At 36.7% G+C, this 12,607-nt stretch overlaps 1 protein-coding gene across 6 annotated transcripts in view; it reads right to left on the reverse strand.

Moving 5' to 3' along the window:
- The window catches only part of LOC149319683 (roundabout homolog 1), a 764,680-nt gene that overhangs the window by 68,573 nt on the left and 683,500 nt on the right, over window positions 1-12,607 (reverse strand). For all 6 annotated transcript variants that reach the window (XM_089512200.1, XM_089512201.1, XM_089512203.1 and 3 more), the window contains 2 exons: window positions 5,010-5,134; window positions 1,858-2,029 (listed from right to left, as the gene is read on the reverse strand). In XM_089512200.1, coding sequence (XP_089368326.1) covers window positions 1,858-2,029; window positions 5,010-5,134 — 297 coding nt within the window. The remainder of the gene's footprint in view (window positions 1-1,857; window positions 2,030-5,009; window positions 5,135-12,607) is intronic.

Consider the following 12,607-nt stretch of genomic DNA (forward strand, 5'->3'; position numbering starts at 1 on the left):
TAGAATTGGGAGAGACCACAAAGGTCATCCAGTCCAACCCCCTGCCCTGTCTAACTTACAGATTCAGGATTGTTGATGCATGACATAAATAAAAAAACAACAGACCAAACAGAGACTTTCATAAAGTACATCATAAAGTAATTTATATTTGGATACTGTGAACATTATACAGTCAGTCCTCCGTATGCACAGATTCTTTATCCATGCATCTAACCATGCACAATTTGAAGACATTCAAAAAGAATATGAATTTCAAAAAGCAAATCTTGATTTTGCCATTTTAGATAAGGGACACCATTATACTGTGCCATTGTATTTAATGAGACTCGAGCATCCACCGATTTGTTATCCACAGTGATTCTAGGAAGCAAATCCCAGCAGATACTTTATTGAGAAACACAGGGCCAAGATAACAGAAAGTAATAGTTTTATTTGCTATTTCGGTAAAACAGATTTTTGTTATAGCTCAATGGTTAATCCTACACATTGTAAATTTTTACTGTCCCTTATTGCTACTTTAAAAGCTTGACAACCCTAGAAATGAACCATGTGGCCATATCATTCCTGCACAATGATGATATGCTAGTTTCTTAAAACATAATGTCCTATGATTTCTGGTCAATGGAAACCTAATTTTGTTTCTAATTAGGGCTTAAAAAACACCCTGCATTTTTGTTTTTAATTATTTTTATTTTATTTTATTTATTTCTAACAATTCCCCAATATTGGGCCCAAAGTAGCTCACAATATGATAATATTTTAATGTTGTGTTTGTTTGGTGTACCATTCAAGAAACTGATTCATAAGATAGCTATATAAATACAGTAAATAAATAAATGAATAAATATAAATAAATAAATAAATAAATAAATAAATAAATAAATAAAGATCACATTGTTTCCCATTTTAGACATGGTGGGAAGAAAATGTGCTCGAAGAAACCATGGTACATTTTCTGCAACTGGGTGAATAAGCAGGTAAGCACTAGGTATCTGGTTCCATAAACCAGTATCAGACTAATTTCATAATATGAGAACTAGGCTTTTTTATTTATTAAACTTTCAGAACTATCAGATTGTTTCAGTAATGTTACAACTATTATACAGCTATACTGTGAAGAAATTGTCCCATCGATACAGTATGCAAAACTAAAAGGAAAAACTAAAAAGGGAAGAAAGGGGGGGGGGGGTTAAGAACAACATAAAATCATATAAAACCATCATATAAGTACTGGACTTTATTTTGTCATATATTCTTAACTGACATATACTTAATGTATAAACTATTTTGTCATGTCCTTAGTGTATCTACACCAAAAAATATGTTTACTTTTTTAGACTGAACTATGTATGTGCTTTATAGCAGTTTAAGTAATGGACTATGCTTCTGGAAACAAGGGTTCAAATCCCTGCCTGAGCATAAAAACCCACTGGGTGATCTTGGACAAGTCACACTCTCTCAGCCTCAGAAGGTGGCAATGACAAACCCCCTCTGTAGACACTTGCCAAGAAAGCCCTATGGGAAAAGCCTTAGGGTCACCATAAGTAAAAAATGACTTGGAGGCACACAGCAACAACAACGTATTTTTGATACTGTGAAAGCCAATCAATTTACACTTGTTTGAGCAATATTTTATAATTTAATCAATAATTCATAATTACATTTCATTTAATTTTCCAGTAAAAACTAGTCTTATGAAATATTGTTTACATCACAGACCGATATATACACATAGTGCAAGGCTGTGTATTTTCAGTGTATTCCACATTATATTCTATGGCAAGCATATCAACACAGAATCATATCCTATTGGTGTGATACTATTAACAATATAAAAATAAATTTTAAACACTTTACCATCAGTAACCTCCAAATACGCTTTTGTTGTGATGCTCCCAGCAACATTTAAAGTCTGGCAGATATAATAGCCAACATCAGTTCGCTGGACATTTGTAATAGTGAGGTCACCAGTTTGAGAGACAGAAAACCGATTGGAAGACTGAGGAGGTTGGTATGAAAAAAGCAGGTTCTGGAAAATAAAGAGATATGGAAAAAGTAGCAAGTCAGGTATATATTTATATATAGCCAAACACCCTTAATAGTTAGACTAGCTACAAAAGGCATTTGTTTACTTATTAGCATAAACAAAACATGAGTCTTATTTTTCAGATATACCATATATACTTGACTATAAGTTAATCTCATGTATAAATCGAGGGGCCAAAGTTATGGATATTGACATGACCCATGGATAAGTCGAGGATAAAACCTTGGGGATCGTTAGGTCCATGATGGCTCTTCAGCATTTCCCCGGCAGTGGACAGAGACTTTCTCTGCTGCAGTAAGGAAGCACCAAAGATCCCCAGTTGCAGCCATTTTCCCCCCTTGGAGTGGGGTTAAACAGTCACAGGCACCTTCAACCCTACCAAGAAACCTACTTTTAAAGTAGATTCCCCCTGTAATGGAAGCTCTTCACTGCTGGCCCAGCCTCAGTTGTCTGCAGCAGCTGGGTTGTTTTCTCACAGAGGGTGAAGAGGAGGCAGGGGTGAAGAGTGAGTTGGGAGAGAGCCAAATGTAAAAGGAGCTACAGCAGGGAAGGAGAGAAAGTGTGTGTGCGTGCGCCCGTGTGCATGCTTGCTGGAAAGTGGGAAGGAAGGGGTGTGTGTGTGTGTTTGTGACTGGATCAGCTGTTGTTCCCAAAGAAATAAAAAGCACACTGCACTCTTGCTGCTTTCAGCAGCCCATTCCCAGGTATGGAGGAAAAGTGGGCATTACCATATTGACCTGTATATCAGTCGACCCAGGATTTTGGGATCAATTCTTGGGTATAAATGTCCCAACTTATAGACAAGTATATATGGTAGTCATTATGTTGTGCTTTCTACATGGCTAGATTGGACAAAACATCAATGCATCATCCCACGTTAACATTACAGGACTTCAGAACTATACTTCTTCAGTTGGGAATAAGCCACACAGAACTAAATGGAGCTTAGTTTTGGTTCCTAATGCAAAGCATTGTTTTCTCTGCTTCATCCTTTATAACCATTGCTATGTGCCTCTAAATTAATACTCTTGACTTATCCAAGGGTTATAGCAAAATCCATAATTCTGATCCCACAACCTGCCCTCGACTTATACATGAAGTTGACTTATAGTCAAGTACATACATTATTTAACAGAGGATTGTTTTTGGTTAGAATTAGTAAAAGTAGCAGTCAAGCTGGGAAAGATTATATTATCTTTATATCAGAGAAGGCTCTGTTCCCCATGTCTGTCTGTAGACAGTTATATCCAAGTGTGAATTTAAAAAAAAAATACATGCAAAAAAATCTGGTTGAATATAAAGAACCACTAATATGTGCATCCCCCCTTTAAAAAATCCACAATATAATAAGAGAATGCAAATATATTAATTAAATCTTTAATACGTGAAATCACTCTTTTAGACTGGGCTTTGGTGAAAGCACTCAAAAATGATTTATATCATTTTAAACACTGTATAAATAATGGTAGGTAAATGTTTACTCTATTTCTGTGTTAATATTAACATGAAGCCAGTTCTTACCTCCCAAAGGGATTTTGAACATATATTTTTATGGCCATTGCCCCAACTAAGAAACTTTAGGCTGCATTCGCACTGCAGAAATAAGCCAGGTTGACACCACTTTAACTGAAATGGCTCAGTGCTGTGGAATTTGGGAATTGTAATTTTGTGATTCTCTGTCAGAGAGCTACAACAAACTACATTTCCCAGGATTCCATAGCATTCAGACAAGGCAGATAAAGTGGTGTCAAAGTGGATTATGCAGGACAGATGGAGCCTTTATTGAACAAAATAATCTTCTATGGAGTTCTTGATATCTATAGAAGTTCTTTGGACCACAGCAACTGGAAGCCTGTTACCATAAAAGCTTTACAAATATATTCTGCAGTCGATACAAAATTAGAAGTTATGCTACTAATAGTGATCAATAAAGTCTGAAACTTATTTCATATACAAATAGCCTACAATTGTCAGATCCAGCTTTCACTGTTTAACTAAAAATTACACTAAATAGCTTTTAATACCCATCTTTCATTCTCACTGCCTTGCATATTTCTGAAATTACTAAAACAAACACTGTATACTGTACTATCTCTCATTACAGTCTAAGAACTAAGTAATCCTTGTTGCTGATCTTTTTCTTCTCCCTTTTCATACTACTATCTGGCATCTGTTCAACAAAGGAGAAGGAACCAACAGTTTAATTTAAAATTTAGTATCTGTCTAAAAATGCACACTGCAGAAAATGTGCACTGCAACCAACAGGATTTTTGAAAAAACTACCTATGGCCCGGTACACATGGGCCATTTGTGATGCCCTCATCACGTGCTAGGGTTGCCTGGGGGCAGAGTGCCTACATGCCCCGCAACCCTAGCATGTGACGAGGGCGTAACAATGGCAGCACCCTGTATACATGATGCTGCCATTGTTACGTACATGCTGCACAGCGTTCACACGGTGCTTACAGAACCAGTGCACCAGTGGCACACTAGTTATGCCGCTGCTGTGGCGTAAAAAGAACCCATTTTTCACCATTTTCTCTTTCCTCTGCAAGGAAGCCGCACGGTTTGGGGGCTGTCTCTTCCTTGCGGAAAACAGGCACCGGCAGGCCGCCCTTTTTGGGTGGTGTGTACCGCGCCTATATATGCTGTGTGTGTGTGTGTTTAAAAATATTCACTCCAACTCACTAATGGGAAACATAAGTTAAAGGCTACATGCAACCTACTTGAGCATCCACTATGCCCCAACATTGCTATGAGGTGCCACAATCCCTGCCCACTGTTGTTACCCAGGAAGTGTGATCATCATCATCATCATCATCATCATCATCATCATCATCATCATCCTGTTTACAGGTTCTGCAGTCTACCCAACAACTGTTTCTTAGAATGGTGCCTCTACCAGGATGGTGCTGGTGTTACCTGAGAAAATTTGGCAAAATCTAAGAGGAATTTCTTTTACCTGACTTCCTTCTCTTCGCCAAAATATTGCTGGCTGAGGATTTCCAGTTGCTTCGCACTGGAAAGTCACAGTTCTGCCCAGTGCAACCACTTGGTCACGAGGTTTCACAACAAAGTGTGGTGGCTCTGAAGGAGGAAAAAATACAGTAAAATGACAAGGATTTATTATTAAGCCAGTTAAGACTTCCTGCTACTTCCATATTGATGAAAAAGAGTATTTCTATCACCAAAAAGAAGACAATGACCAAATTTACATAAAAATGGCATATACTAAATAACACGGATGGCTGCAACTGAGTTTATATATCTGGTTTGCTGGGATGGATCTGGAGTTTCATTTCTTTAACAGAAGCAGAGCAAGCAAGGTAAAGGCCTGCTGTTGTGCTTGCTTGTCAAGAGGGTGGGGGTGGAGAGACTGGTCAAAATTACCAAAGCATGACCAGTAGCAACTCATTCTCCTCTGTGATCTGCATATAGTGACACATATGGAAATTCCTCCTTTTCTGCTTCTCCTTCCATTTGGCTTCAATGGTCCCTTGCCCCCATGGCAAAAAGCAAGCCAGCTACAACCACAGATGGCAACCCTGAGTTTGATAGAGGTAAATAGCCCAAATATACCAAAATCATAAAGCTAACACCCAAAGGAAAACAAAACTCCAGCCCATGCATCTCAACCTCGGTTTTTAATGGACATTTTAAAAAAATGTTAACTAAATTAGATAGAAGGTGTTTTTTTTTTTTTTAAAGGACAGTCTGATTTAAACAATAATAGCAGGCCAAACTAAGTTCTGATGGCCGACTTCCACAGGAAAATACCCCTTTTACAGGAAAAGAGTGAGGAGCTCAGCTTTCACTCTTTTTAAATGACAGCTAGTGCTTATAAATACTTCTCCTTTGTTAAAAATGTGAAGTGCACAGCCTTTGTCTGAAATTTCACAAAGCCTAATTGCCTTCTGTGAAGCATTTTACAAAAGTACTTGGAGGAGGGGCAGAACTTTAAAAGAGGAGGATTTCTATAGGTCACAACAAAAGAAAAGAAAAATGTCCTTACATTCTGCACTACTAACTCTTACAGTAAAACACACATACACACACACACACAAAATGATTGTAAATTCAGGGTTTGGATACATAAAAGTCATAATCTTTGATTTACTGTAGCTCAGGAGTCATTTAATAGCTTCCATAAGAGGCTTGATTTTGATGCAGGATGGGATGCTCATTTTTTCCCCCAATTTAACTCAAAAGCTCCAGGATTGCTACTGCGTAAATTATAACCATTTAAAGATCTTCAGTGCAATTACTGAAGAGGAATGAATTTAAAGCAACAGTGAAGCAGAATACCACCTTCATTTACATAGGCAAGGGCATGTTCAAACAAAATCTATATGTAAATGAAGGCAAATTCGAAACATCTGCTCATCGTGACATTATAAATACTGCCAGCATTGTCCAAACTGTTTGATTTATACAGACATAAATGGCCACTTCATCTAGCAGTAAATAGAACGTCAAAAATTATGTCAGTTGCATTAAGCCATGGCAGTTGAGTGTATTAGGCACAGTGACTGAATTGGAGTAAAAAAATATTCTTTTAAAAACCTCTACTTCACTTTACTCTCTTATACTGCAACCACACAATATTGATAACTTGGAGGTCTTAGTGATTTCTATTTTTCCATCTTTACCTCCTTTACCACTTGATGGACTAATTTTTCTCACTCCTTCTCTTAATGAGTATCACAGGTACAACATGTAATAATTACAGTTCAATATTTTAGAGTTCTTAGAACAAAGACAATCACTTTCCCAAATATCTGATAGTTAGCTTGATTGCAGTGTGCCTGTCAAAGAACTATAAAAGCTTTCCTAGATCAAACTAATAATCCTGTATTATTTTAGGATGGATAGAGTTCTTTATAATGCATTGTAATCTTGCGGTTATATTTCGATAGACACAGAAAGAAACTAAGTTGGTTGAAGAAAGCAAGAGGTGAAGAGATTCAAAATCCTCATATTGGAGATAAGTATCAGACACATGGCTAACAAGAAAATGGTCTTGTGAAGGAACCTTGTTGTTTCAAGTGATCTGGTTCTATGTGGTTCACCAAACAGTTCATGAGGAAAAGTAGATTTGTCCCCTTTTCAAGATCCTTTGTGAAGACTGTCTTGTCTTACATATTTTTCGGTTTATGACGATAGTGGGGGGAACTATAACAGTTTTGGTTTTATAGAAGATCTGTATCAGAAGGGTTTTTAACCAAAAGACACTAACAATAAACTGTGTTCTGTGCACATCTGATGTTGTCTTTCATTTCTTCCAGCATTTTGTGCTTTTTCCTCTTTTCTCCAACAGAATATATTGGCTTAACACTTGGCAGACCTTTGTCCATGGTCTCACAGTGATTCTAATCACTGTGGAGACATCTTGTGTGTTATGACAGTGCTTTTATTAACCTTAACAATGTTACATTTCAAACTGTTTGACCTATGAAAAACATGAGTAATGGGGAAACAGTACAGAAGTGTATATCACTATGCATGATGGTGAAGAAAGTGGATAACCTGGAGAACCAGGAAGCATCCCCAGAAACTGAACAGTAAAGACATAAGGAAGTACTTCTCAATACAGCATATAGCTATATTGTTAAATTTCTTGCTACAGCATGTAGTAATGTTGCCAACTTGCACAGTTTTGCATATGGACTAGACCAATTGAGAATAAAGATATCAATAGCTAACCATCACAATGAGAATATACTCTTGTATCAGAGGCAGTATGCTTCTGTATATTTGTTGTATGAGCAGGAGTGTGATGTGGCATCCATGTCTTATGTGGCTACTGGGGAAACAGTACACAGGACTAGATAGTGTTTTGGTTTGATCATGTTATGATGAAGCAATGGTCTGATAAGCATGCAGTTTGGTTTTTGGATGTATGTCTTACTGATGATCATTTGCACATTAGCAATCTTACACTGGCTTTATGAGCACAATTCCAACAGGTTTGGCCCAGCATATTTAAAAATTCATCCTTCCTTATAATTGTTCTATGTTTTTCAACAAAAAGCTGAATTTAATGATCTTCCATTCACCCAACACTCCACTCACTTTTGGTGGTATATTAAAGGCAGTGGAATTGTAAACTGGATGCATGGTGAAACGATCAAGTGGCCACACTTCTGCACATATCTTTAAGTATGGATCCATACTCACATTATCACTACATTAATTCAATCACCTTTTCTTCTCTTCATACAGCTGCCAACAAGTCCACATCCACATTTGGCAAGCAAGATATCAGGGCAAGCAATTGTATCATAATTCAAAGAGCTTTAGTTTTGCTGGAAAACATCTGCAGCATCACAACTGTTGCATCATCATAGTGACCTAATCATTCCCTTATCACCAGTTTGGAGAATTTTACAATAAGAAAACTGTATTGTCTTAACTGAAATCAAAATTCAGGTGAAAGAAAGGATTTTTTTTAAAAAAGCCTCTAGCAAATATTGGAAGAAAACAATTGAGTAATTGTCATCGAAAAGGATAAGACTTGGTTTTCAGTTTGCGATTCTGTTTTACAATACTGTGGTATTTTAAAGCCAATCTATATATACATACAGCTGTTCCTCCATATCCACAGATTCTTTATCCATGGAATCCACCACCCACAGTTTTCAACATTATATATAATTCCAAAAAGCAAACCTTGAACAGGCAGGCCTAGCTCCACCAGGGCTAGCTGAAGAAGAAGAGCCCTCCCTCCAGTCCATCTGCCTTGGACCAGGCCTCAGAGGGAGAGAATAACCACTGGACCTCATCCCCTTCCCCACCACCATTCCCTTTTCCTTTGTGTCATGTCTTCTAGATTGTAAGCCCGAGGGCAGGGAACCGTCTAATTAAAAATAATAATTGTAAGCTGCTCTGATAGCCTTTAGGGCTGAAGGGTCGGGTATAAATACCATAGATAGATAGATAGATAGATAGATAGATAGATAGATAGATAGATAGGGGACATCATTTTACTGTATTTACTGTATTTAATAGAATTTCAGCTTCCATTTATTTTGGTATCCACAAGGAGTGCTGAAACCAAATCCTACCCCACTGTACAACAAAATGTCTGTCTTTTATTCTTTATAGCTACTATGGCCCGTTACACAGCGTCCAATCAGGCCTTACCCCTAGTACGTACTGGGGACGTCAAAATGGCAGTGCCCTTTACACATGGGCGCTGCCATTTTGACGTGATGGATTCCGCAAGTGTGTCATTGGCGCCTTGCGGTATCACAACTCCACCACAAGAAGAACCCGCTTTTTGGGTGCTCTGTAAAGCACCTATATCTACAAAATGCAGCACTGGAGGTTAAATATTTAAAATTAGATATTTTTATTATTAATTGATTTCATAATCTACTTCTATGAAGTTTTAAGCACACCCATGAACACTCCTCAGTGAATGAAACAGACCATGGGATTGTGTTGCTTTTTATTAAAATACATTTTAATCAATTTTGTGATGGGTTTTCTTGGCATGATCTTTTTCAGATGTGGGTTGTTATTGCCTTATGCTGAGAGTGAGAGAAAGTGGATTCCCATGACCGAATGAGTGGTTGAATCCTGATCTCCTGGAGTTCTAGTCCAACACTCAAACTACTATGGTATGCTGGCATTCATCTTGTGACAGATATGGTTATTTTTTTTTAAACTGTGCCACCTCTGGAATTTCTGGAGTGCCTCCAACAGGCCTAAACTGCTCAAGGTATCTAAAGAAATTCCAGATCCACTTTCAACCAAAGCATTGTAGAATGGATTTTTTAAAAGTTATTTAGATTGTCTGCAAATTTCTTCTGTATATTTTTTCTGTGTTCTCCTTATTTTATTTATTTTAAAGTTACCTTTTGATTAAAAAATCACATTGGTTTTAATTGTATAATTATATTAAATGTAATTCAGTTTCTGTCTTGAACAGTTTCAGAAGTCAACATTAAATTACAGAGTGCTTGTTTGATTTTGTAATCTATACTCCATCTTTAAAGCTTAATTGGCACATCAAATTGGCAAAGTATTGGTTTACGCTTAGAACTATGTATGGGTGGCTATGGGATGTGGCAGCTCACTGATTCTGCTAGAAGTGGTAGGATCCTGCTAAACTATTGAATCAGATTTTGGTAACAATATTAAACGAACACAGCACTAACAAAGTATTAACTATATACAATTGCCCCTCTGTTTTTGTGGACTTGAAGTCTGAGTCTCTTGCCTGTTTATGGGCTGAAAGTGGAGGAATGGGGCTTGAATACTGGCAATCTTTCATTTTTGCGGGGGGGTTCAGAAGGGCAACTGTATTTACTTCTAAAATACATCTAAAATAGACTTCAACAAAAGGACAATAAGGTAATTAGGCCAATTATATTTTTATATAGTTTGTTTTTAGGGATTATAAAACATAATCAGAAAACAGTTTATTTAATTATTTATTTATGCTATAGCCCTTTTTCTTATTTGTTTCCCACAGATTTCACAAGTTCTTTCATTTAAGTTCTTAACTTCAACTTTTCCAGTCTGTCTTTTGTTGTTTTAAGATTAATGGAAGCGATGTCTTCCCATTTATCCATTTGAACAACAGTTAAATAGCTAAAAATGTGTAATTTATGTACATACAATTATATTCTTAGAAAGGACCCAATAATAAGAGATATTCAATTTTATTATACAACAAAATGCAACTAAATATCTGTATCCTTGTTCCTTAAACATTTTTGTTTTATCTATTTCTTTCTCTCTAATTTTTCAAATCTAACAATACCTCTTCTGTCTCTCCAATGTGTCTGATTGTTTTCTAGTTCTGTGGGTTACATAAATAAACCCCAATTAAAAGAGGCTTTTACATTTCTCTTTCTCTCATTCAAAAAATAATTTTAAAAAATCAGATTCCATTAGGCAAGACACAGTTTTAAACCACTGGGCCTGGAATAAAGAGGGCATTCTTTTTCACCAAATGAACAGTAGCTATGATAAATGAAATACAGGATTATAAACAAAATGCAATCACTATGACCAGCTATACATATCGACGATTTCATTACTGTTAGAAATTTGCGCATCTTTAATAGGATGTAAGGTCACATTAAATTAAATTAAAGCTAAATGGAAACTTAAAATTCAGAATTCAACATTACAATAATTTAAACAGATAAAAATAAGCAAGCCATTACCTTGCCACAAAAATTACCCATACTTCATGCAGAATGTGCCCTTTGCAGTCTGTCCAGTCAATTATAAGTGAAAGCTGGAAGCTGATTTGTTGGCAAATATGGAATGGTATGGATAGAAAGAGGGAAGAGATGTTCCAGTCACAGGAATAACGATGATTAGAAGATGGCCAATAAAATTTCAACTTACCAGATACAACTAAAAATAAAACAAAAAGAACAGAAAACATGGAATAAATCAATTCAAACACAAAATGAAACAAATTAAAATGAATGTGCTTTTAATTATATATACACCACTTTTTATGTTGTTCTTTTTTGGGGGATGGGAACAGTCTATAAATGATAATAATTAAAAAGTAAAAAAACCCATAAACCTACAAGCTGCTGTTGATCAAAATGTTAAGCATTTGACAATATGAACATATTCATGATATACAAGAAACAGCATGAAAACAGATGGCATTGCAAACGATGTTCTTTTCAGCTGTAGATAAAGCTAATTTCTAAACCTGGAGTTGTGAGGCATGAAGAAGATACAAGAGATGTGCTTTAGTGTGAAAAGGGATCTCCCTGCTGAGCAGAGTGATGGGATCATATTCAGTACAGAGCCACCCCCAACCTGCTAAAACACATGTACTGATTGTCTTCTACATACTACACACTGGGACACAGAATAGAAATGTATTATGATGTTTCATTTGTTACCTAATCTAAGAGTAATTTTCATAATCACCTTCAGTGTTCAAGGAGATTATATTCCCTGTAAGCAAGAACAGATGAATGGCTTCTCACACAGGCTTGGCTGGGTACAGAATTGCTTCTTTTGATGGAGTCAGCTTTTTCCACCCCAGAATACTTCTCCATCTCTTTGTACATAGCAAAGATTATTCTCTCCTTATGCCCTCCTACCTCAATTTATTGTCCACAACGTTATGAACAAAAAACACTCCTATAAGTACTACACCTGAAGCTGGCAGGGAATTTCTTCCTGTTGCAATCACTGAGAGGGCAAATATTAAAAAAGACAACCAACTAATCAAACAAATCACAGGTGAGAGAAAAATAGGACAGCCCCTACCAAATACTGCCTCCTTCTTCCCTGCCTTGCCCAGCCAGCAGGGCTATGGATAGGCAGAGGATCTGCCTTGTTTCTTCCACGTAGGACTGGTCTCTTACTAATTTTTAGAACATGGTTTGGCTATTGCCATCATTTTCTTTATTTTGTAGTTTAATATAACTCAAACTCAGGGTGGTGTAACTAGAAAAGAGAAAGCCATACTTCTGTAACTTTGAACTACACCAATATCCTATAATAAGCAATATCACTCTACAGTAGGAATGGACAATTTCTGGCTCTCCAGGTGCTGTTGGGCTGCACCTC

Source organism: Sceloporus occidentalis, unplaced genomic scaffold (genome assembly GCF_023333645.1).
Source record: "Sceloporus occidentalis isolate IW3139 unplaced genomic scaffold, rSceOcc1.0.p SCAF_2, whole genome shotgun sequence".
NCBI classification, from domain to species: domain Eukaryota; kingdom Metazoa; phylum Chordata; class Lepidosauria; order Squamata; family Phrynosomatidae; genus Sceloporus; species Sceloporus occidentalis.